Below are 26,488 nucleotides of genomic sequence, written 5' to 3'. Positions count from 1 at the left end.
TCCATCCATCCATCCATCCACCCATCTATAAAAATAGCGGATATATGCACCATATAATATGTCTATTTGATCACTGCATATTCACGTATATAAGTGCAGATGTATAAATATACACACACATATGCTTTTAGGTACAGTCCTATATAAATTGTTCAGGTTTGTATGTATACGTGCACATGTAATGTGTAGTATACATGTGCCTGGGTGTATCTATACATACACAGGAATATATATAATTTACATATATAAATGTATCAGTTTATATATGTCTCCACGTGGGAAAGTTATATGTTTGGAGATATATGTGTATACATGTGCCTTTATATGTATGGCAGTGTATGTAAAACTGCATACATGTGTATATCTATATATGGCTGCACAGAAGTATAAGTCTATATATCTGTATATATGTAGATATATAGTCACATATACGTCTGTAGATATATGTAACTATGTAACAGATAATGTTTTTTACTCTCCGATTGAGGTTTACTTCTGCAGCCTATTGTTTCAGACAACAGATATAAGTTGCGATGGAAGAGGAACGTCGGATTTGGTGTCTGTCCCCCATTTCCAATTATAGATGGATCATTACAGACAGAGAAGTACTGAGAATCCAGACATCTGCTCTTCACATGAATGCACTCACCTCCTAGAGAACAGCCTGCCATCATGCTCTGGAAACTGGTTGAAAATGTCAAGTATGAAGATATCTATGAGGTGAGTATATAATATGCATATGAGTAAGAGAGTATATGTATATTTAAATATACATCTAGCTGTATATAGGCATACTATACAATACATATATAGCGCTACATCTACATATACGCAGATACAGAGACGCACACACCAACACACACAAGTATAGAGACAGGAAACCAAGAGTAAATGCTTAAATGCTTATTTATTTGCATATTTGTATTCAGCATGCCAAGTCCTAAACTTTTTTTTTCTTTCGTGGAAAAGCTGTTTGATGCGATTTAAAACATCAAAGAAATGATCTGGGGGTTGGAATGAGGCAACGTAAAGGCAAGAGTTGATTGTTTAGACCTCGAATTAAATATAATTCGATTAAATACGGACAAATGTCGAGAAAAAAAAATGAAATTAGAAGAGAAACATAATCTGGTATTCGGGGACGGGAAGCGTTTCTTTCTTTTCTTTCTTTTATTTCTTTTCCGAACCCGGTGAATTTGGATTTTTTTTTCTTTTTCTTGTTTTCACACTCGGATACATTTTAACGACTTTTTCTACGTGTGCACCAACAGCTAAGGTGTGCATGCATACATACAGCCGCACTAGTGAAGCGGCACACACATTCTTGCACGGACGTGTGTGCACACCCGAACCGGTGCGGTCGGAGGCAGCTCCGTATCGTCCGCGGGCACGAAAAGTTGTCTGCTTTTTTCGGACCTCCTCGGCATTTTCGAGGTCAAAAAGCAGACTGAGGGAGGAAAAAATCACAAAACAAACACCGCGAAAACGTTTCTTAATTTTGCACCGTTTCTGGACCGGGATCTTTCCCCAAACGGCTCCGCGAATGCATTTGGTGTAAGTTTAGCAGCGTGCTGGCTTTGCTCCGAAAAGGAAAAGATGTGGAAGGAAAGGCGCCTGCTTTGCTGCTTTGTGCATTATTTTTGAATATTTATTATTGTTATTATTATTGAGGGGAGTTGAGGGAAGGGGATTCTCGCGGCTGTGGCTGGGCGGGGGGATTTTTAGAAGGGCCAGATCCGGAGCTGGAGCGCCTCGGAGCGCACCCGCCGGCTGCCCCCGGGAAGCGCCGTCGGGGCCGCACTTACAGCGGAAAAGTCCCGAGCAACAACAGCACACACACACCCCAAAAAGAGAAAAAAAAAAAAAAAAAAAAAGAGGCAGAGGGAGGGTTTTTCGCAGCCGGCTAAAGGATGGGACGGAGGGGAGCCGGGAGGGGAGCCGCAGACCGCTCGGGAGAAATGTCTCCGCTCTCAAAAGCTCCCGTCAGGCTAATTATCAACCGGCAAAACCCAGCCTGAGCTGCGGAGGCACAGCCCGGCGTTTGTGAGCATCCCCTCGGCGATCCCCAGCCCGCTGAGCCCTCGCTGCTTCTCCCTCCCCGTCCCCGGGCACAGCCCAGCCATTGTCTGTGCCCGCAGCAGCAGGCGACAAAACATCTCCTCCCTGTCCTGCGAGGTCGGGGAATGTCGGGGATATTCCCCCCCTCGGTGTTTTTGGAATGGATTTTTAAGCCTGCTCCGGCCGCTGGGCGTTTTGCAGCCACGCGTGTTTCTGCATTGACGTGGGAGAAAGGCGAAGTTGTGGAGAGCTTGGGTGGGCTTGGGCTGCAGGAGGGATGCACCCCAACTTGGGAGAGCGCTCCGGATCCTGCTGTAACGTGCAGCCTTGAAAAATAATAATAATAATAATAATAATAATTTGCTTTTGCTTGTTTGGAAAGGAGCTGAAGCCTTCTAGGTTTCTCTTTAAAAAAAAAGAAAAAAAAAGTGTTTTGTTCTTTTTTTTTCCCCTTTTCCTTTACGATTTATAATTAACAGCACGATGGCAGGGGCGTCTTAGGCACTTAAACTAGATCTGTTCTTAAAACAAAAGTGTGTGCGTGTGTGTCTGTGTGTGTGTGTGTGCGTGTGTGTGTGGGGAGGGGGGGGCTGCTCTGGGAAGTGTGAGTCTATTTAGGAAGGAACGTAAGTTGAACTTTAACAGAAATGGCAGACAGTCCAGTTGAACGGGTTCCTGCAACATCAAAAAGGTTTTATATCGCCCCTGGCTTTGCCTCGAAACTATAAATTTACTATCCTTAAAAATTCACTGCATACATTTTACATTTGGGTGAAAATCGGGGTATATATGTACATATATATATATGTTCATATCGGGTGGGAAGAACAGGATTCAGAATTAAATGGAACCTAACTTAACCCAGATTCAGCATTTATTTGGCTATTGCGAACAAATACGATAAGTAACATGCACCAGAATGGCTTAATCTCCGCTCTAAATAGGCATATTATAGTCGCTGTACATTTCTTCTTTTTCTTAAAAAAGAAAGGAAAGGAATAAAAAAGCCTCTTTTTCCCTCAAAAAGAAAAAAAAACTTACAGGAACAAAAGCACCAAAGGCAATCAATTCATCGTATTAGGAATGTATAATTAAATGTAAAAGAAAAAAATAGGAAATATGTTTTTTCTTCTTCTTCGCCTCTAGCATTGCTTCATCTCACTTCCTTGCTCCAGCTCAGCAGTGTCTACTTTCCGCGTCTTCCTCCGCTCGAGTTAATTGAAGTTATGCCTCTTCCTTGCTAAACTTTTTCCCCCCTCTCCCTCTCCCCAAACTCTGCCTCTGCCAGCCCCCCTCGTCTGATTACATCTAGTAATTCTCCACTGAATGAACGTCATTTACAATAGTAGGGGAGCTCTCGAGCTGGCTGCCAGCTTCACGCTCCATTTGGTCCTGCATTCTCCCTTTAAAGTAGTCGTGTAATATTAATAGTCATGAATATCAATTATTATGAGGCGGTGTAGAGAAGGAAAGGGAGGAAGGGGTAGCGGAGCAGTCTGAGCCTAGCCTTGGGTTGAAGAGGATTGTATTTGAGAGCTCAAAGGGAAAAAAAAAAAGGAAAAAAAGGAAAAAAAAGGAAACAAAAAAAAAAAACAGAGAGGGAGGGGTAAATCATATATGTAGATAGAGGTTTCCAGGCTCGGTTTTGGGGGCATTGGTCTTTTTTTTTTTTTTTTTTTTTTTTTTTTTTTGATGGATAGACTCCGAAATATCTCAAGCTGTTCTCCTGTGTCCAACACGTCCCTTTGCAGATCTCCTTGATATTTTTCCCTACAATTATTAGTATTATCACCACTATTTTATTTTTAGCTATTACAAGACTTTTTTTATTTCCAGATGTTAGTCCACACCTATTCCGCCATGGTGAGTTTGGATCCATGTTGTACTAGAATTGCATGTTCTCTCTCTCTCTCGATCTGTTGTCTCTCTCTCTCCCTCTCTCTCTCTTTTTAAACGCCTTTGGCTTGGTAATTTAGCACAATAATTGGAGGAGGCTTGCAGCTGCTTCTCCCTTTTTGCATTGTGTGTTCTCGATTTGAGCTAGGGGAGTTCGGGGGGGAGAGCAGGGAAGAAAAAAAAAAAACTTTTTTTTTTTTTTAACCATGTGTGCCATTGCTTGTGGGGGTTTGAGCTACACTTTGCGGAATAGATATTTTTCTTGTTTACTTTAGCCTCGCAGCTTCAGCACGATGGAGTTGGACAAAACTCCTCTCCCACCTTTTCTCTGAAGCCTCCACACACTTCCCCCCCACCCCCCCAAGCCCCCCCACACCCCAAAGACTTTTCATTACAATTACCCCCCACCCCTTTCTCCGGAATATAATATCGGAAAAGGAGACAAAAGACACTGCAAGTTGCTGCAGAAATCATAGCGGCTGGATTTGTTCAATACCGATGTTTCATTTTTATTTGGTTTGATTTTTTTTATTATTTTTTGGGGGGGTTGGACTCTTCATACAAAGAGCCCCCGAGATTTTTCATTATTATTATTATTATTATTATTATTACTATTATTATTATTATTTCAAGTCCTTTATCGGACAACTTCTTTACTCGGACTCCTCCGAGAAGTACAACTTTCCTTTTGGTCTTTTCCACGTGAAGATGGGTTGGTGATTTTGAGTTGCAGCACAGGGAATAAACAGACGGTTGGGAACTTTAGGCAGGACAAGGGGTGGGTTGTTTGGAGAGATGCTTTTGGGGGTTTCTTTTTCTTTTTTATTTTTAAACCTTTGGTTTTATTTTGGGGGCTGATGGAAGGAGAATCGTGTTACTAGACTCAACTCACACATCATATACGTATATGGAGCACCAGTCCTACATTTTTAATTATGACATTTAGCATTTCTCCCCCCCCCTCCCCCCCCCCCCCCCCACCCAGGCCTTCGCCCTTCCCGATAGTTGTTGGGAATAGGCACGGTCTGGGGACGAAGTGCTGGGACGTTTCTCATCTGCGGCGGGGGAGGGGGACACAACTGAACACTGGTTCACAATTGTTCACTTTTTTTTTTTTTTTAATTTTATTTTGGGGTGGGTGGCTTGCTGCTGGGTTTGTGTTCATTTTATTTATATTAGGGAAGAAAAAAAAAAAAAGTCCTCTTTTTTTTGTTGTTGTTTTTCTTCAATTCCGCTTGTAGGACCGGCATGATGGAGTGCCCAGCCACAGTTCCAGGCTGTCCCAGCTGGGATCCGTCTCCCAGGGACCCTACTCCAGCGCTCCTCCGCTGTCTCACACCCCGTCCTCGGATTTCCAGCCGCCTTATTTCCCACCCCCCTACCAGCCTCTTCCTTACCACCAAAGCCAGGACCCTTACTCCCATGTCAATGACCCCTACTCCCTAAACCCCTTGCATCAACCCCAGCAGCACCCCTGGGGACAGAGGCAGAGGCAAGAGGTGGGATCAGAAACCGGGTCACTGCTGCCACAGCCTCGGGCCGCCCTGCCCCAGCTCTCGGGACTGGACCCCAGGCGGGACTACCACTCAGTACGGAGGCCAGATGTCCTTCTGCACTCAGCTCACCATGGCCTTGACTCCGGCATGGGGGACAGCCTTTCTCTGCATGGCATCGGACACCCAGGGATGGAGGAGGTCCAGGTAAGGCACCGCGCTTCTTTCTCCTGGGCAATGCAGACGCCTTCCAGCCTGGAGCTCTGCCCAGGCTAGAAACAATCAGTGAGGGTTTGCAGCAGTTTTGGTGTGGGTTACCATCCTTTGGAAGCGCTGGAATTATAATTATGGTATTGCCCCTCTTTCTTCTTTTTTATTTTTTTTTTATTTTTTTTTCCATCGCTGTCACATACAGGCTCTGCTTTATAAACCCTCCTCTATATGGAAAACCAGCAGAGTGCGTGGGGAAAGCAGACATGCTGCTCTAAATATTCCACGTGTTTCAAAAGCTGGCAGAGTTTACGCCTGGTTTTTCAAATCCCAGCTGTTTCCCATGCAATCTCAGCTCTACCCCTCCACCCCCCAAACTAATTTCCTGAACTCCAGGGATTTTGATGAAACTGTCAAATTACTACATTTTTTTTTTCATCCGTGAGGGAGGGAAAATATAAACAAAACCCAAACCAAAAGCAGCAACTGGCCATCAGGAAGGAGCCTGCTCCCCCTTTTAAGGACAGCTGTTAGGGTAGTACTGATTTTAAATTGTTTTATTCGCTGCTATGGAAAACAAAGGAGTTTCACCGGGCTCAAAGCACAGTGTTTCCCAGCCTTCCCCCATCCCACGCGAAACTCATAATCACGTGTTATTTCCTAAAAACAGAAAGGCCTTTAACAGCTTCGGTGCTGGGGCGGTTTGCACCTTGCTGGAGCAGTGCATGGCCAACCAGTAGGGGCCCCGAGATGGAGGCTGGAGCCTCCGGGGGCCAGGTCCTGCATCCAGCCGGGATTTGGGGTTTCTCCTCCATTCCTTTTTTTTTTTTTTCCCTTCTAAATTTATATATGATACATATCATGAGTATATATATATTCAAACTTGGAATAAACACAGATACGGGTGACTGGATGAGACATAGACTTCAAAGTTATGGAAAGAGGAGGCTGAGAAGGAAAAAAAAATAGGTGTGGAAAAGAATCCTGCTGAACATCATGGGAATCAGTGGCAGAGGAGCAGGGGGGCTGTATTGCATCGGCTCAAGACTTGTCTTGAGCTTCACGGGAAAATCACGGAGCTTTGCTAGGGATCAGGACAGGGACGAGTGCTTTAGGAACAGGGAGGTTTTCTGCCTGGATTTCCTGCTGCCACTGAGCTCCGTGCCCCTTTGGTCCCTTTTTCCTGCGGGTTCCCAAGCTGGTCGGACAGACCTGGGGGCAGACTCCGAGCCCCACTGGCGGAGGGCGCAGCTCTCGTCCCGCATTCCTGGCTCAAACTCCCTTGCAGGTCAAGGCGAGTTTTACCTCTGTGAATGCAGAAATTGGCTGTCTCTGCCTCTATCTCTCTGCAAGAGACGTTAACTAGCATTTGTGCTTTGATACTTACGCCCTCCCAAAGAAAAGCCGGTAATTGTTGGCTCTAGTGCTCTTGTGAGAGAGAGAGGAGAGGGAGGGAAGGGAGAGGGAAAGGGAAAGAGAGAAAGAGGGGAGGGAAAAATGGAGAAAGAAGGGAAAAGAGAAGGGTAAGGTAAGGGAGGGAAGAAAAGGAAGGAGAGTGGAGGGAGAAAGAAAAGAAATGAAGAAGGGGAGAGAGAGAAAGAAATAGGAAAAAGAAATAGGAAAAAAAAGAAAGAGAGAAAGAGGGGGGGGGAAAAGAAAAAGAAAGAAAGAAAGAAAGAAAGAAAGAAAGAAAGAAAGAAAGAAAGAAAGAAAGAAAGAAAGAAAGAAAGAAAAAGAAAGAAGAGAAGGCAAGCCCCTAAACCTCTGATCAGCTCATATAAAGCAGTTCTCCCCTTTTCCAGCAGCACCCCCGTGCCTTCCCCCCGGCGGCTCGGAGCGCAGCGCTGTGCCGGGCGCTGCCGCAGCGCGGCCACCCGCGACCTGCTCCGGCTGGGTGGGAATGGGGTTAGGGGTGCGGATGGGCAGAGGAAGCTGTGGACCAGCAGGTCTGTGGTTCTTGTCTGGGGTGCTGAGGCCACGGGGAAGAAAACAGGCCCCTTATTCGCAAAAGTTTGGTCGCAGACTGAGGGAGGAGGGGAAGAGAGAGAGGGTATCCCAAGGAGAAACACGTGAAGGGAGAAGTGTCCAACTGCAAGTTAGCACAGGCAGGAGGGAAAACAGCCCAGTCCTCTCTCCTCTCGTTCAGCATTTTCTATTCTTGTCCCTCCATTAGTGACAGATGAAGTTGGGCAATTTTCCACCGTGAATTTTAGAATGGATTTACCCGAGTTGTAAGGATTCGGCTCAAACCGTAAGGATTCCCATTTCAGCGACATATGCTTGCCATTCACAAACACTAAAGAGAATTTTCAGGAAGGGTCCCAAATCGTGTTTTTTTTTTTTTTTTTCCTAAGTGGTTCAAAAAGTTGAAGCGGTATCTAGGCAGACAGTTAGATAAAGAAGTGTATCTTTGCTTTAGAGTAGTCATCTCCGATTAAATAGATGCCCTGAGAATAGGTTGGGCTGTCAAGGGAGAAGGAGAGAGAAAGAGAGTGCGTGACAGAAAGAAACAGTGGTTATTATATAAACACCAAATCCAGGCCATGTGTAAGCCATTGTCCGGGGGTAGAATTAAGTGACTGTAACACGATAGCGCTCTGTTATTGTAAACAGGACGTATTGTATTGCTATTGCTGCCCCTTTGGAAAGGAATTTTCAATCTGCGATTTACGGCCGTCACAGAGGGAACAGGGAAGCCAAGACCTACTTATTGAAAACAAATTTGCATTATCTAATAGGGACACTGAAAAACATCAATGCAAACCCAGATTTTTTTTTTTCCCACAATCTGGACAAAAGTAGGGTTCTACTGGAAAGAGATACGACAAAAATATATACAGGGGAAAACCCAAAGTCTTTAAAAGAAAAAAAAAATCACTGCCCAGGTCCTCCTCTCAGATATTTCCCTAGGTGTTGAATCAGGTGTATACGTATATGTACATACATTTATGGTATAGAGGAAGCTCGGTGCTTGGCGGAGCGGAGGGAGGGCAATCTTCCTCTCTAGATATTGTGAGTGTATTTGGAAACTCATCACCTTTCCCCTCCCTGCACACACACCTCCACTCCTCCTCCGCCTGCTCACGGCCAGCCCCGCGCCTGTGTGCTAGCAGGAGACACGGAAAGTTAAGTTGCACCAAAACACCCAAGTCTCTTATAAAGTAACCCCTGGTATCACTTTTAACTAAAGAAGTCTAGTAATTAAAAGTCTGAGTTGTTTTTCCACGTTTCCGCATGCAGTCCTAATTAAATCTTTACGATCCTCTCTGTGACTATTAACTGCCAGCATGCTGAGCGAATATCCTGTACAAAAACCCAGCAGGAGGGCGTAATTAGATAGAAAATCAGACAGGAGTCTTCTCATTAACTACAACAACTAACCCACGTTGCTGATGGAGTGAGCGGAGTGCACGCACACACATAAAGCGTGTGCACAACCATATACTCCAGAGATAAGGTGAGATAAGGGAAAAAAAATGAAAAGGAAAGATGGCGCTTCACATTTACCTCCAGTTCTGTGCCATCGAGTTGCAACACGATGGACTCCAGTGGGCTGCAGGATTTGCTCATCATCCCTCTTTGGTAGCTGCTCAGGGAAAGGAGGGAAGACTTTGTAATTTTATTTTGTGCCCTTTAGGTATGTAGCCTATTGATTATGAGAGAGACACACAGACATGCACAAGCACAGAGCATAAGGAACCGCTGTGTGTGTGCGCGTTTGGGTGTATATGCAAGGAAAAAAGAGAGGAAAGATCTCCGTCGCCTTTGGGGAGATGTAATTTTCTCCTAAATCATATTCCATCTTGAATGCCTGCCGAGCAGAGAAAGAGACGGAGATAAACGTTGGATCCGGATAAGCTCAGCCTCTCGGAGTAGCAAAGATAAAGTTAAAATAATAATAGAGAGGAAAATCATTGTTTTGCTGTAAAGAGGTTTTCCTTATCAGGGAAAAACGTGAGAACTCCCAAATATGAAATAACCTGAAAAAAAAAAAAGCCAAACATCAAATAGAATGTATATATATATTAATAAAACCAAGAAACACACAAGTCCTTCATTCACCTGGAACCCAGAATTTGTCCTAAAACGGAACCTGGCGCAATTCTGCAATGAATTGTTCTTACGACACTGCTTTTTGGGAGATAATTTTACTGTACCGACCGCAGATTGAGCGGTAATTTGTGTTTGTTTGTTTTCGTATATCGCACCTTCGCGTTGAGAAATGAAACCCAACATTTGCTCTGTCCTCTTCTGCCCGTCTTTGTTCTCTTCCCTGCTAGAGAAGTTAATGCCATAATAACAGGTGTGCTCCGAAAGGGGCTGAAAATAGTAATAATCATAGAAAAGTCCTTGAAAGGGAGAGCGGGAGACTATTTCTAGGCAGTCAATGTAATAGGTTATACTTTTGATAATGTATAGTTCCGCTCCCTCCTCCCACCCCACAAATTTAGGACATGTAAGCAACCCCGGGAGCTGTAAATCTCTTTCTGCTTGCACCCTATACGACGTGGGCGTTGCGCTGCTCTCCGAATTGCTCAGGCTTTAATTAAAAGTCCATAATGTAAACTATTATATATAAAAAGTAAATGGCCCTTGAATTATTAAGATGTAGCAGGGTTAAACAAACAAACAAAACAAAACAAAAAAATAAACGGAGGGGGAGAGGGGAGGAAAGGGGAGGGAGAATTTAAGTTGTCCTTAATCGTGTTCATTTATGTCAGGCAATAGATCTTGCAGATGCTACCAAATTGCCAGATTTTCAAAGGAAGGAATATAAAGCTTTATCGAATGCAAAGAAGTCTATGTGATATCCATGTTTTATAAGATAACAAAACCAGGATTGCACCCCATATGCTTCACACCTCTTTTTTTTATTAGAAGACTATATAATTTGTAAGAATTTCATTTCCTTGTCCATTTGGGGGAATAATAATAACAATAATAATAATAAAAATCCCTCCTCCCCTAGTGAATTAATATAAATGGAAATAACAGAAACTCCAGTTTGGAATGACATGATTTATGTACGCGATTCTTTAATATCCAGTCAATTTGAATAGTGATGTTTTTATATCCACAGTCAGTTGAAGATGCCAATAACAGCGGTATGAACTTATTGGACCAGTCTGTCATTAAAAAAGGTATGGATTATTCCAACAAGCTAGACAAACTTTTACTGTGTAGCAATATCTCCATGATATATTTTTACTTTGGGGCAATTAATTTATCCGGAAAGCAGGCATACATGGCAGCAAGATGAATAGCTGATTGGATCTGTAGATAGAGTGAAGGGAAAAGGAACGACGTGTGAAAGGAAAGTTGATTTTTCCCTCCTTTCCTCCAATCGGATTAATTACACTAACGCTCTCAAATGGGGCACCCCCTGCTCCAATGCAGTTTGTTTCCCCCTCCCCCCGAAAGTCCTCGCTGGGGATCGCTTGGATGTAACGGGGTGGGGGAAGGGGGTTGAATCCCTTTTGGGTTTAATGCACCTCCCAGGCGAATCATACGTGAAGGGGAGAGAAAGAAAAGCCTGTGGAAAGGCAGCCCTGACTTCCTTCCCCCCTTCCTCCAAAAGCCCCCCCTTCCTCCTGCCTATTTTTTAAATCTTTCTACATATGCACACATGATTTAGTGTAACTGCAGAATCACCCCATACTGTTAAAGGGAATGTGATATTAACAAATGTTTGCAGTCTCTTGTACAGCTGTAAGCAAAATAATTAACTAATTAAACTAATTAAATGTAATTACAATAACTCATTTTGGGCGTATTGCAGCTGCTTAATTTTTTTACATTTCTCTGACAGTCACTCGAAGATGCTTGGCGATTAGTGTTGTGTTATGCTGATAGACATTAAACAGATCACACACTGCAAATGTAGGGAAAGCTATCTTTAATTATCTAAGGAGTTTCTATTTCTAGATTCAATTTTAAGTACCAGAGATGAGGCTTAGAAATGCTGTCCCTTATGCTTACTATCAACAGCAGTTATCTCCAGGACCTTATTATTTGTCAAACGCGCAGAAAAGCTACAAATACTTTAGTGCAGATGATCTTCTAGAATGTAAAGCAAAGTAATAGTGAAAGTGTTTATTTAAAATGTGTTCAAGACAGCATGAGGTCCTTCCGTGTATTTATTGTTTTTTATTTCAATCCTCATGTACAGTCCCTTTCTTTCACACAGTCGAGTTGTAGTTATTTGAGGGAGGACAGGTGAGAACCTGAAGATCATTTGGCAGCATCATTTATGAACACCGGTTGAAAAGTGGAAGGTGTTTTTGAGAAAGACAGAAAATTACTTACCTTAAAAAATAATAATAATAAATATTTCTTTTGCATGGGAGGAGTAGGTTTGGTGCTCATGATCTGTAACCTGACGGCTCCTGGTTGCACTTTCCCCCTTTTTTCCCCCTCTCTCTCCTCCCCCCTCCTTTTCTACCTCCCCACCCCGCTTGCTACCTCACACACGATGTTTCCTCTTAGGCGTATTTGATTAATTGGTGCTTGATTTGTGGTCGGGAGGCTTCTTTTTAACGCCGAGCCATGCTCCTACTTTCGTTCCACAGCCCAGTACCCGCAAAACCCCCTTCTGCGTGAGCACCCAGCTCGGAGAGGGTTTTCCCCTCTCTGGTTGGGGCTCCCCCTCCTCCGAGGACAGCACAAGCATGAAATGAGCGTGCTGAGTGGTGGAGTTAGCCACTGAATAGCTTAAAATCCGAATGTTATTAAGGATATGGGTTAGGTATAGATGGAGATGTGCTGAGAAGCATGGGCAGAGCATGGGCCCCAGTTCGAGCAGCTGCTGCACGGTCCCATACAGGTGGCCCTGCGTGGGTGTATTTGCAGCTATTAGGGTGAGACACTCTGAATTTTATCCACGTTACGTATGCACTTTGGAAATCTGATTGCTAAAACCACCGAGATTCGCCTGCAGCTGTTTTAAAGTCACCAGAGCAGTGTTTGCTGCCTTAGAGGCAATGCCGAGCTCTAAGAAACTTTCCAGCAGAAGGGAAAATTGAGAGCTCAGTTTCTCTTTGCACAGTGAGTTCCCTGGGCGCGGAGGAGGAGAAGTGGGCAATAAGTGGCAGGGAACGTTTGTGGCAGACGACATTTATTCAGGGCGAAAAGAAGGACACAGAGAGGGTTCAGCGTGAATTTCGCTTTGTTCCCCGCACTTCGCAGCTGTGAGGATGTGCTTTGAAGTAAGAATAAGTTATTTAAACTCTGTAGGTCGTTATTGCAGGCAGATGACACACAGAAAATGGTTTATTTTTGTGCTGTGGAGCACTCCTCAGGATGTATATTTACTAGATGAGGATTGAAGGGGGTCTGTTTCACCAAAACCTGGTTTAGTGCCTAAAATGCTTTAATTAAACTGTAGTGAAAAGAATATGATGTAGGCTTGAAGTATAAACTTAATTAAATCATCCAGACTGTAAATGCCTGATTCTTTATGGTCTTTGAGGCCTGCAGATGGAATTGTCTATCTGTCTATGCAAAGGGATTGCCAAAAATATTAAGGAAATTATATAGGGATTCATACACAGCTATTGATTTATCTCACGTATCGATCCCAAACAATAGATTACATATACACAGTCTCTTGTTATGTTTGCTATCTGAGCTTACTTGACATTTCTGAAGTAATTTAGTTAAGAGGAAATGAGTTGTTCCCAGTAGAGAGAGCAAACGAGTGGAGTGAAGGTAGCCAGCGTGATAAATGGCTCTTTCATTTGGAGATCTCCAGAGCTCGTTTAAGGCTAATTTTCTGTATTAGCCCCCTTTGAGCTATTAATGCAATAGGCAGGGACCGTGGCCCCTCATCTCTTAGCTGCCCCATTAGAGCGAGCATTAAGCTACCAAGCCTGAACTCTACTGTGGTGGTGGTGGTGGCGGTGAAATAATGAAAGGTGCTTTTTAAACCCTCCTAATCTAAACTGGCAGAGGGTGGTTAATACGATTTGAAGGGGGCTGGTCAATGAACAATCAATAAACTAATAATGAGAAGGATGCGGTACATTAACAGTCTAAAAATCCAACAAGACATTAAAAAATCATCGTTAACTCCTAGTTCCATTAAGATTTGGGTGGTGGAAGTGAGAGGGAGGGAGCCAGATAAATCATCAAGATGATAATAATCATCAAGAGCATTAATACCAGATTTAACTCAGCTATAAGAACTTACCGGCTACGCATTTTGAGGCCTTTCCCTCCATTTCTGCTGCAGTGAGGGGAAGGTTTTCGGTGTGTCAGGAATAAAAGACAGGGTCCCCTTGTCAACTGTCCATCTGAGATTTGCTTGGCACAGTCTATGGTGAAATAAGTTGTCGTCTTTCAAAACCTTGCGTGGCCCAAGTCCAAAGTTAATTTTTTGTGACTCTGGGGCACAGTCAGTGACCTTAAAATTATCCTGATGTATTTATTTACTTTCGGCTATTTCTGAAGATTGTCCGAACACTTCCACCTGATTTAGCACGAAAGACCACTTTAACCTAACACCTTTTCCCTTGTCTCCTTGCAGACATGCTCTATTATTGATATTGTTTTAAAGAAACATATGAAAGGAGACGTCTTAAAAGAAAAATAAAGTACTTCTTAGTTGTAGAGCATAAGCTTCCTCCCCACCCCCTTCTTGAGGTATCCAGCAATAAATGATTAACTGGAAACCACTCCGGACACAGCTTTTCAGGTGATAGATCTGGGAATCAAACGTTACTTCAGAGATTTTGCTTCGCTGCCACTCTCTTTGTGCCTTTTCCTGGACTACCCATTGAGCCTTATGAACCCCTTTAATTTAATGCAAAACAATTTCGAGGGAATACATTTCACTTTGAAACGTACTCCTGGTTTTCAGGGAAAAGGGGCAGGGGAGGGGGGCGAGGGGAAGGGGAGGAGACGAGAGGGACAGGAGGGAAGGGAACAGGAATACACACTTTCTGTATTTGCACATTAAGACTAAAACAAGAATAGGGTCTTTAGTGGCAATGGGTAAGGCATTGTCCCTGGATTTGCTAGGTTTGGCTACAAAGCCAGACTAATAACAACAAAACCTTGATGCTATGATGGACAAAGAACTTTTTGCTTCCTTCACACCCAATAGGTAGATAAAAAGGTTTGAGGGCGGCCTGATAACTCTTTAGTAATAACTTTGTCCGTGACGTTTAATAAGAAATATTTCTCGCGATTGGTTGCTTGACGGATCGACTATCCTGTTATTTGCCACGGTTATTGAGACGGTACCCATAGCTTAGAGCTTCTTTTTTTTTTTTTTTTTTTTTTTCAGCTGCTTTCAGGACAAAATTCTATTTATTTGTTTATTTTTAGAGATGCTGAATGCCCTTTTAGTGCCGTTTACACACTTGTGAGTGTGCATTTGTGCGCGTTTTCACGCGTTTGTGGAGAGCAACCCAGCAGAGAGCCACCACCACCAGAAAAAAAAAAAACCTCAAGACTTAATGTATGCACAGAAAATTGTAAACATGTAAAGAACTGAAAGCTTCACGCTGAGTTTCGCCATGCTCCATTTCCTCACCATTTCCTGCTGTCGTTTTAAAGCGATCTCACTCATCTAGAGATCCCGTTTGCAGGAACAGTATGCTTATAATTACTAACAAATCAAGCGGCTACTGTTGCTCTCCCGGTTTATTGATAAGCTGAAGAGAAATGGAAGGGGGAGAAATGACAAAGAGGCTAGAAGTAACCACAAGAAGAGAAAGAAAGGGAGGGAGAAAGAGAAAGAAGGGAGGGAAGGGAGAGAAACTGAAACAAGGAAGAGAGAAAAAAGGGAGAGAGTTGGGAATGGGAAATTGGGTGAGAGTGGTCATGGTCACAATCCAAAAGCGTTTGGAAGTGAAAGAAAATCTAGTAGTTTATTCTGGGGACAACGGGAACTAAATCATTGGTAATAAAGTTAAAGCAGAGGTGGTGGAGACACTGTATATATATACATATATATATATGTGTATATATATATATATACATATAGGTGTGTGTTCTTCCATGCCATGTCAGCAATTCCTAAGCAGCCGGGAAAGCTGGCATCGACTGAAAATATACTGTCCATTTCGGTTTACACCGGGCTGCATGCACACAGGGATTTGACACATGCAGCTGCGTGCACGGACGTGTGTAGCTGTTCAGCCACTAAAACCTCCACGTTATATTATCTCTGGTAATGCCTGGGCTATATCTGAAAAGCTATAGCCATGATAAACATATAGATATGATATAGATAGAGATAATTCATTCCATGGCAAACACTTTTTTTAGGCAGCATTAGGTAATTTACAGAAGATATAGAGTGTAGATAGAATACATCTCTCTGAAGCTATGAAATCGCAATAGATATGCTTACACCGCCTGGTAAGCCTCTAAAACGGGTTGAGAGTTATTAAGACTCCCAACTGCTCTGTATGTTCATGCGGTTCTTTTCAGGGAGGCACTGCTAGGAACAATAGCTGAGGAGCGCTCAGCATAGCAGGGATAAGCCAGCCTGCTTACCAAAAGCAATTTGCATGGAAAAAAAAAATACCGAGCACGTGAAAATCCATATTTCAAAGGTTAACTAATGTAATAAGTGCTCCGAAAGGCCACATCGAGTGGAGTGAGGTCTGTTTAAGCCTTGCCCGGGTACCCCTCTCTTTAGTGAGTTTAGACTAAGATCAGATGTTCGTGGAATTGCTGCCTCTTGTTTAATTTCTCAGTTCACTGGACAGTGACCTGATAAACTGGCCACTAAATATAGCCACAGCAGAGGTGTGCTCGAACCACTGAGCCCGTGTGTTTGTCCGAAGGGGAAAAAAAAAAAAAAAAAAAGCCGGTGATGAAAATCTCTCTGGTGTGGCACTCCTTTAACTCTTTTTTACTTTTTCTTGGTGGTGCTCTCGCATGACGCTCCAGAGCATGGTGTAGGAAATAAGTGATATATCTATATGTGATGAGGGGAGGAGAGAGAGACGCTACAGCACTACATCTGCCAGCACTATATCTGATACCCCGGAGGAGTCTCTTCCTATAGAATCAATGGCAGAAATCCTATTAATAGCAATGAAAGCAGGAGCGGGCCTCTAACTCTTTTATAACTGTTTCTGTGCCGATCTCAAACTATTTGAAACCGCCTTTATGAGCTGCATAATGTGCCTAACTAAAAATAATAGAGAAATAGGAATCCATTTCACTTTCCGATTCCCTGAAGTAAAGCCACTCAAAATAATTTGTTTATACTGGAGACTATATACAAGGCATATGAAGCAATATGTATATCTAAAATCGACATGCCTTTTGGTTTTTAGCTGTTATAGAGCTTTTATTGTGGGGGTCTGGTCTGGCGGTAGGAAATGATCTGTAATAAAAACAGTGAAACACGGTTGTGTCTATTCCATACACTGAGGTTATAAAATTGGCAATTGCCCAGTAGTTAGCACTTGGTAATATATTAGGATACCCGATCTTATTGTTTAGCAGCTCCATACGACTTAAATATCCCCTCAACCCTAATGGGTTGATTCTCCAGATATGTTGCAAATAAACAGGGTTTTTATGACTTAACTGACATATATTATAACTACCTAAATAGCTGGCATATGTGCAGAATAGACCCCTATTATTTGCCGAATTGGTTTTGCAATTGATTGAGTGGGAAATGGGAGAAAGTGAGGCACTATCTGCTCTGCGAGGGTGTGTAATCAATTAGGCTGCTCCTCCGGAACATGCCCGCTGCTCGGCCACGACACCACCAGCAGCAAACCCACAAGTGCGGAGCACACTTTCGAGAAGGAAAACGCGTGTTGCCGCGATTCCGAGAGGAAGCAGCAGTAGCAGCTGTCAGCTCTTATTAACTCCTGCATAAAACATACCTTAAGTACGGTTTGTTATCAATTACTTGCAGAAATGAAACAACTGGGAAAATGCAGCGAGGCTCCCTATAAATTAAAGTGATTGGTTGATTGATTAGAGCACCTGCTGTAAATCATAACAGTTACACACAATTATGAGAGAGCCATTTAAGTTCATTTGTAAACAAAATTCATGGCACAGGGGAATTGCTCTCGGTTTTGGTTTAGCTTTTTTTTTTTTTTCTTGTTTATTTCTGAGTGTGTCTGGTTGCCATTACAAGAATTTGTTCGTTATAATCCCCTCGGTTACTCTTAAAACAACCTTTTAGTTTATCAGAGAAAAGGAATACTTTGATGGTGAACAGAATAAAATGGTTTTTATTTCATTTTGGTTCGCCCTTTTGTTTTGATTTTTTTTTTCATAACTTCCTTTAAATATGTGTTACCGTAAATAGATCAGCTCTATTTAGGGACTGGAGACTTCCCACTACTTTAAGGACAACACAATATGATTAAGTTGGTGAACGCCACGGTTAGACCAGATTTTTTTTCTGCTTCATTTTTTCTGAAGGAAAAGGCTCATTTTATTTCATAAACCAGACTTAATAAAAACACAAAGCAATAACAGAGCTGTTTTCTGGTTGCTGTATCCTCCAGCCTTGATACTTATTTAAGACAGCAATTCCCATAGTGTAGTGAATTTATTCCCGGCTCAGCTTAACACTAATGGGAAGCATTAGGAAAAGAAGCAAATTTTCCTTTAAAAAATATATTTATTTTATTTTTTATTCCCGCAAAGTGTCCGGTGCTGTCTGTTGTACAAATACATTGGGCGGGGGGGGGGGGAGGGGGGGGGGGAGAGGGTTGTACACGCCAGGCCTCAAAGTTGCCCAACACTTACGATGTGTATTTTATTTCCCTATGATTAAACCCTGCACAGAGGCTGTGCTGTACCACCCTTCTCTCCATCCACTATTAATTTTTATACTCTTGAAAATTGGGGGTGCAGCACCATTTAGGCTGCTGTAGGTGCCAGAGCTTAAAAAGTCCCTTTCATTTTACTCTGCTGGGCATGGCAGAGAGACTGTGCTTATCCTGCACTCCTTCGTGGCGTGATGGTTTCTCCCCTCCCTCCTTTTTCTTTCTCCAGTTCCGGTTCCTCCAAAATCTGTTACTTCTTTGATGATGAATAAAGATGGCTTCCTGGGTGGAATTTCAGTCAATACCGGAGAGGTGTTTTGCTCTGTACCTGGCCGCTTGTCTTTGCTTAGTTCAACTTCAAAATATAAAGTAACAGTGGGAGAAGTTCAAAGACGCCTTTCTCCTCCCGAGTGTCTGAACGCATCCCTTCTAGGAGGAGTTCTTAGAAGGTAAGAGGCTGGAACGAGTTTGTGAACAAGCCCGTGTGCGGGCATCCTTTCATGCACCAGAAATTCTTGATCAATGGTAAAGATGATTGCAAATGTATATTGTTCTTATTGTCGCAGCATATGCGTGCTACGTTGAGAGTGAGATGAAAATATGTTGTATTCAGACACTGAGATGAACGTATGGAGGCTACAGAAAGTTTGGGCCATGTATAGATGTTATCAGAGCTTCCAAAAATGAAAGAAGTGAGGCAAGATAGGTTTTCACTGTTGTACATGCACATGCTTTCTATATTTCCTCCTTGTCCTTACTTTTCTTTCAGCAAATGCACAAGATAAAATGCCTCACTGGGCATGGGGAAATTAGGTGTTGCAGGATGAGCCTGATATATTTCAGTGATAAGCTGATTTCCGAGATAAATCTGTGTGGCATTCTCTATATGGTAATAACGATACGGTAATTAAATGGTGTCACACGTGACATTACTGAAAGCGGTAGGAGATTACGAGGCAACCTGTAAGGAAGGTCAGTACCTGACTCAAGAAAAGCCATCAGCAGATAGCTTGGAAAGTCAGTAACTTAGTGCTTCATCTAGAGAAGGTTGGTAGTGGAGTCTCTCAGAGTCGGTCCCAAGGCCTGTGCTGCTCAACATTTGTGCAAACCACCCGCTAATGTCCTGGGGGATTTTGCTGAAGGCCTCCAAACAGTTCATATTGTTGGTACTCGTTAAGCAAGCAGCAGAGAAAGACCTATGGGTCTGGGTGCCTCTCCATCACTTCAGGACTGTTCATCAGTAACAAGAACTTGAGCTCTGAAGTCACCAGCTGAACTATCAGGGAGAGAGAAAGGCCTTTATCTTCCTAAGAGGACTGTGAATTGTCAGTATGATTTGTCTGGGAGAAAGGTGAACTAACAGTCAGAGCAGGAAAGAGGTCATGAGGTGGTGTAAGGTACTCTCAAGTCAATGGCAGGTGGAGAAAAGATAACAGGAGGTATATGGCAGACGAAAATAACGGGTGACTTCAATCAGTAACATATGCATATGAATTAACCAAGTAAAAAAAATCAGATTATGTATAAAAGTTGCTAGTGTTAGAGAAAGAACAAATCTTCCCAACTCCTGTAGTAGCTATTAGGCAACTTTGACTCTCAGGTGCTTTAAAATGAAGGTGTTTGTGTTTTTTTCCTGCAAACAATTCTCTGATGACATCATTAGCTCCCGCTCTGTGTCTGGAGAGGGGGAATATGTCCTGCTACACGCAGCCGCCCTAAAATACACGTGAGAATTAGGAGCTCCTAAAATAGCTGCCGTTCCACGTGAATGTCTGTAATCAATGTTCAGCCGTGATCCTTGCCAGCGAGAGAGGCAGAGTTTTCCTTACAGACGCTAACCTGCCTGCTCCTCCTGTCCAGCCGCAAATGGAGCAGAGAGGACATCTGAGAGATATACTGTAGAAAATATAATTATCAAGGTAAAGAAACATCATTATTGAGCTTCAGTGGATTTCTGGAGGTGGCCCAAGACATAATCATTGGCTGCTGCTGACTTCAGTTCCTATCTTGAATCTGAATTTTAGACAAGCTTTTGGTTCAGAGCAGATGAAATATAGGAAGCTGTTCCCTTGCAATTCTGCCGTCTCTCCCTATTTACTTTGATATCAAATAGTAGGAAGCCAGTCTGGCTTCTCTGTCGTTTCTGGCTTCCTTTCCGTAAATGTCACTGCTAATTCTTCAGCAAGTAAGAAGTAAGAAACACTTGAGATGGACCCCGATCTCAGTGTCAAAGCCCTTACTGATTTCATAGGTGGCTAGATTTCATCCCCGGAGGTTTACGTTATCTATAGGTGTTTGAACAATAGCTCCGTATTTGCCACCTATAGCTCACTCGTCCTTTTAGTGTCCTTATCAGTAACCTCCGACAAATATTCACATCTTCCTTCAGACAGCCCAATCCCTCTATATAACGCACTGCCTTCAGGTGAGCGCTGCCTTTCCGCACACATGCACGAAATGGTTCCTGAAGTTTCATAAGTATTTTCCTCCTACTCTATTCATCCACAGTCACACGCATTCTCCCTCCGAGCCTTTTTTATTATTTTTATTTTATTTTATTTTATTTTATTTTATTTTATTTTATTTTATTTTATTTTATTCTGTTCTCATTCTTCTTTCTGTTATTGTTCTTTCCTGTAATAAATAAGGATTTAATTCTCCTCTATCTTTCTGTCCATCTCCACACTCCATCCTAATACAAGTTAGTGTCATACAGTAGGAACCCATTTGCTCTCTAGATCAAAACCTTACACAGTAATTATTGTTATCTGGCGTTATTTGATTTCCCTGAATAAAACGGGGAGAAAAGTGGGCTCATCCCCACTCCCACCCTGGGAGAGATAAAGCAGATCTCAGCAAACCGGAGCAGAAGCCAACACACCCAAAGTGCTTAACACCGAGTGAAAACTCTCCCAGGCTCCACTGACTGCACAGACTAAACGTTTCTTCCAGGAACACTGCGGGGTTAATCACGATGTTAATTTCTTTGTAATTCTAGAGCCAAATCGAAAAACGGGGGGAGATCTTTGCGAGAAAGGCTAGAAAAAATCGGTTTGAATTTACCAGCCGGCAGGCGTAAGGCTGCAAATGTCACTTTACTCACCTCCCTGGTGGAAGGTAAGCGAGGATCGCAGCTCCCTTCACACCCCTGCCTGCTCTCAGCTCGTGTCTGACATTTTGCGAACCAAAAAAACTTTCGGGTTCAGGTTGGAAAGCCTTGCAAAGGTGAAATGCAGGGCGGGGGAGCGCTAACGCTGGTTAAGGATCCCTGTCCCCAAAAATGTGATTACTGGCCTGAGGGTCATTGATTGGTCTTAGTGGCAAGAATGAGGGTGTGTGTATCTGTATGTGTGTATTTATGCTTGTGTGTGTATGCTTGTGCATGCTTGTGTGTGTATGCTTGTGCAGGGCAGTCCCATTCATCATTGCTATTAATTACTAGGATGTGCTCTCCAGCTCCACGTCTGCTCCATCCTCTTGCTAATTCGCCCCTCCCGAGCTCATTTATGGCAGATGCCCACTACAGGACGCCTATTGAGGGAAAAAAAAAAAAAAAAAAAAAAAAAGAAAGAAATTTGGGGAAAGACATCAGCAATTGAAGAGTCGCAGAGCGCAGTTTACCTTCAGGTGGTTGGAGCAGAACAAAGACAGGAGAGAGGGAAGGGGTGTGGGGGGGGGGGGGGGGGGAGGACGGACACGACACGACTGAAGCTTCACCTCGTTTCAAGTCAACTGATGTCATTTTGGTGTTCGGCGTGTTTTCTTTGATTTATTGTTGCTGTAGCGAAGAGCCATTTTTAGAGCCACTGATATGTTTAGGATACGTGTGTGTTTACGCTGAGAGAAGTTGGACCTTCTCCAAAAAACATAACCAGAATAGTATGGATGCAATTATGAATTATATGTATCTACATTATACATACACACCGAGAGGCGTATAAATAATCCACTTATCTCTTCTGCATATAAGCATGCATAAACATTTGCGCTAGATATTAACTTTTCAACTCTTTTGATTGAGTTATGGCAACGATAAGCCCTTACCGCATGCAGAGCTGAAGGCAGGCTCGCAACCAGGCGAGGGCTGATAGCAACGAGCTCCTCCTGGTACTTCGTATGGCTTCTGCTGAGTGTGCAAAGCACAGAGCGGGGTTCGGATATAGGGTCGGGGTCTCACTATAGGGGACGAGCAGCGTCCCGAGTGCAGCGAACTGCCCCTATAACGCCGGGGTTGCTATCCATAGGCGTGAATGGAGGCTCAGCATCCCACTCTCAGCAAAACCAGAGCATCCCCAAAGCTGTGAGACGTGAAAAAACGTGTCAAGTGTATAGGAAGGCAGACCTCACTCTGCTTTCTCTGATGTCCTTACAACCCGAGAGCTCCCTCCCTGTGGAAGGGGCAGCACCTGCTGGAGGTGAAGGTTGTGTTCTGCCACCAGCCAGCCTCGGGCATTGCAGTCATCCCACTGCAGGGAGCAGGAGAGCTCCGGCAGGGTGCCCCCGATTCCATTAAGGGTGTCGCTGATTAGCGAGAAGCCTTGGAAAGCGGGGGTGACATCGGAAAGCAAATCCGGATCGTTGAAAATCCGGATTGTTGAAAATAACGCGGTCCTGGAGTTGTTAGACATATCTGTTTGGCGTATTGGAAATCTTCCCCCTGCTCCCTCAGGCCATGCTTTAAAGGGTTTAGTGCTTTATTCTGGAGGGGTTGAGCTGTAATCTGATGGAATCCCTCTAGAGTCTGAGGTTTTTATTATTATTATTATTATTATTATTTGTGTTTTTCCCCTCTTCTTTCCCCCCTTACTTCAGCTGCAGTCTTCTTCTTGTGGCATAAAGTACATCAGTAGGAGTTTGATGACACGAACCTCCGGAGGCAAGAAATCTGAAACCAGGCAGGCAGGGGAAGTGACAATTACAATTAGAGTTAGAATAATTATTTTTCACAGAAAAGGTTGCCATCAGTTGCTGTCTTTCCGTTGGGCAGAGAGGAGTTCCTGTTGCACGAGGGTCAATTAAGACAGCAGGCTGCATTTCCTCCGATGGAAATTATCACTTATCTCCATCATTTTACTGATGTGGCAATAATTGTGATAATGATGTAAGTGCTCTGTGTGCATAAGTGTCGTTTATCATGTCCTATGCCAAAATGACAGTAATATGAACACATCCACATCTGTAAAATTTTGGACAGTGTTTCTTCTGGTGTATTGAAACAGGAATGGTTTCTCTGCTCTAGGGGAAATTTGGGTCTTGCTGTTTTTTGGGACTTGACTAGCTTCCTCTTGCTGTTTTTTTGGCCCAGTTCACTTGAAAGTGAGTGAGTGTGTATGTGTGTGGGTGTGTGTACTTCCCCACAATTCTGCACAATATGAGCTGCATGTGCATATGCCGTCATAACTATGTTGGAGCAAAGACAAATTTCATCAGCTGTAAATCTGTCCCATAAACTTCCTTCTTTCCCCAAAAGAGGGCTTGAGGAGGGAAAAGAGATATCTGGAGCCTGTCCCTAAGGTGCAAGGGTTATTATTGGGTTCGTTAAAACCAAAAGAGCTGCTGTCTCCCAGAGGGAGCAGTGGGCAGCAGCAAACTGCTCCACGGTACTTTGGCAGGGTGGACCCAGCCCAGCGTGGGGCCGGGAATGTTAATGCCCCTCTCATTCCGTCCAGGTGAGGCCGTTCATTTAGCCCGGGATTTTGGGTACATCTGCGAAACGGAGTTCCCAGCCAAGGCTGTTTCTGAATACCTGAACAGACAGCACACGGACCCCAGCGACCTCCACTCCAGGAAAAACATGCTGCTTGCTACAAAGTGAGTGCAAAGTTGACCACCCTCTTCTGCCCTCCTCTGGAAACCCTCCCCCGTCTCCTAAAACCCTGCGTCTGAGCTCGTTTTAAAGGCAGATGGAGCTTCCAGTCCCCAAAAGACAGCGGCCCCGGGGGGGAGGAAGGGATGTTCATATCGCCCTGTGGGCAGGGTAGATCCTATTGTCTGTGCGTCCCTCTGCAGTGGGAAACGCGTTGACCTTACAGATGATGTGGGTGACTGACCCCTAGTTACCATGCACCATTTCCAAAAATTGTTATAAAAAGAGGACTAAAAATTTAGTCTTCTACATATGTCTGTCCCTCCTGCTGCTCATGCACACCTGTCTGTCTGTTACCATACTATCCATACGGCTACCGTCTTATCCATACGGTTTAATTAAAAAAGTCACCATGTACTGCTAATCACCCTCGCTTTTGTCCCCCCAACCCATTTCTCTCCCTTGGGATTTTCTTGGTGGCTTTGCTGTGTGGGATGGCTTACACCCAGCTGCACCTCCTGGGCCCATAACTGGGTGATTCGGAGCTTGCTCGGGCCTGTGGCAGTGGGTGCTTTGTGCTTCTGCACATTTCTGTCTCTCTGGGAGAAAGAAAGGAAAAGAAAAAAAGAGAAAAAAAAATAACCCCAAAGAGCTCTCATTTATTTCATGCTCTGGGAAGTGGCTTGCCTCCAATGACAGTGTAATTTAAAGAAATATATGGAGGGTTGAAAAATCATTTGCTCAAATTTGTCCAGATGTTTTTTAGACGTGATTGGAATTTGATTGCCCTTTTCCGCAGGGTCAGAAGATATTAATGTCCCAGAACTTTAATTGCTCGCAGACCCAGCCTTGCTCTTTGAAGATGTAAAATGTTGGACTCATTACTGTTTGTTCTCCAAATTCAAAGTTTCCTCTCTTGCACTTTCTTAATGGATAATACACATAGAGGTAGACCTTTATCTTTTCCCACCCTCTGAAACCTTTAACCCACTGGGAATTTCATAGAATTTCAGAGGATGAGAGACGAATGCTTTTTTTTATTTTTTTCCCTTTCTTTTATTTTTTTTTCTTTTATTTTTTATTCCAGACCTTTTTTTCTTCAGTCCCTGAGTAGGCATCTGTTCAAAGAAACTATTCCTTTGGGAGCCCCCCAGCCCCCAGGGTTCTTACATTGCCCTGGCACCTGTTGACTTGAAGGTCTTCTGGACTAGAGCGATGTGAAACAAAGTGGGGGAAATCATTTAAAAAAAAAAAAAAAGATTTTTAAAGGTGTGGAAAAACAAACAGGAGCCAGATTTGAACTCTGATGCTTTGATTGGGGTGCGTCACTCCAGAATAAAATAGGAAGTGTTAGCTTTGCTAAGCCAGGTTGAACTTTCTCAACAAGGCTGCCCAGCTCAAGCAGTCTCAAAGGAAGCTCACTTTAGCCCCCTTCTTGTCCCCATGCCACTCATCAACCCATGGCTGTACTTTTCTCCAGGAACAGCGCTGATGGGAGTTGCTCCGGGCCAGGGTCTGGATGGGTGTCTGGCAATCCCATGGAACATCTCCAATTCAGCCTGGTTATTTCTGGAGGCACCGAGCAGAGTTGGGTTTTCACAGTGTTCCAGAGGCATCCTTGTGGTTTCAGGACAGATTCTTATCTCCAGACCTCCTGTTCTGCAACTGCAGAAACCTCTTTCCTGTAGAGCATCATCCTAGGCAGGGGACTGTTGGCTCACCATGGATGACCCCCAAAACACTACTAGGGGAAAAGAAGCATAGAATCACAGATTCTATGGAAATTCTAAAGGAAGGTGGCAAACATATTCCATCCCGTGGTCTGGGATCAGCTTGGGCTTGAACTTGCTCCTTTCCTCAAACTTGGTTGTCTCAGAGAACAGTGTCAAGTGTGGGATGAGTCTAACCATCGTTTTCCTCTTTCTCTCTTTTCCTCTCATTCTTTGCCTTTCTCTCTTCCATACAGGCAACTTTGTAAAGAATTTACAGATCTCTTGGCCCAAGACAGGACACCCATTGGAAACAGCCGGCCCACCCCTATTTTGGAACCAGGCATTCAGAGCTGCTTGACTCACTTCAGCCTCATCACTCATGGCTTTGGGGCCCCTGCTATCTGCGCCGCCCTCACGGCCCTTCAAAACTACCTGACTGAAGCTCTCAAAGGCATGGACAAGATGTTCTTGAACAACAACACTGCTAACAGGCACACATCTGGCGAAGGACCAGGTAGTAAAACTGGAGACAAGGAAGAGAAACACAGAAAATGA

The 26,488-nt window shown here is 43.6% G+C and overlaps 1 protein-coding gene across 2 annotated transcripts; it reads left to right on the top strand.

Annotated features, from left to right (window-relative positions):
- Positions 1-639: 639 nt before the first annotated feature.
- On the top strand, positions 640-26,488 carry TFAP2B (transcription factor AP-2 beta). 2 transcript variants are annotated; one of them, XM_035563659.1, is made up of 8 exons: positions 640-720; positions 3,895-3,921; positions 5,196-5,654; positions 10,738-10,798; positions 18,645-18,864; positions 21,414-21,532; positions 24,085-24,226; positions 26,188-26,488. In XM_035563659.1, the coding sequence occupies exons 1-8, from the start codon at positions 640-642 to the stop codon at positions 26,486-26,488; spliced, it is 1,410 nt and encodes a 469-aa protein (XP_035419552.1). The 2 variants fall into 2 exon arrangements, with proteins under 2 accessions (XP_035419552.1, XP_035419553.1); XM_035563660.1 differs by lacking the exon at positions 3,895-3,921.

The sequence above is a fragment of the Cygnus atratus genome, chromosome 3, assembly GCF_013377495.2.
Source record: "Cygnus atratus isolate AKBS03 ecotype Queensland, Australia chromosome 3, CAtr_DNAZoo_HiC_assembly, whole genome shotgun sequence".
Lineage (NCBI taxonomy): Eukaryota > Metazoa > Chordata > Aves > Anseriformes > Anatidae > Cygnus > Cygnus atratus.
This window is presented reverse-complemented; position numbering and strand designations above follow the sequence as displayed.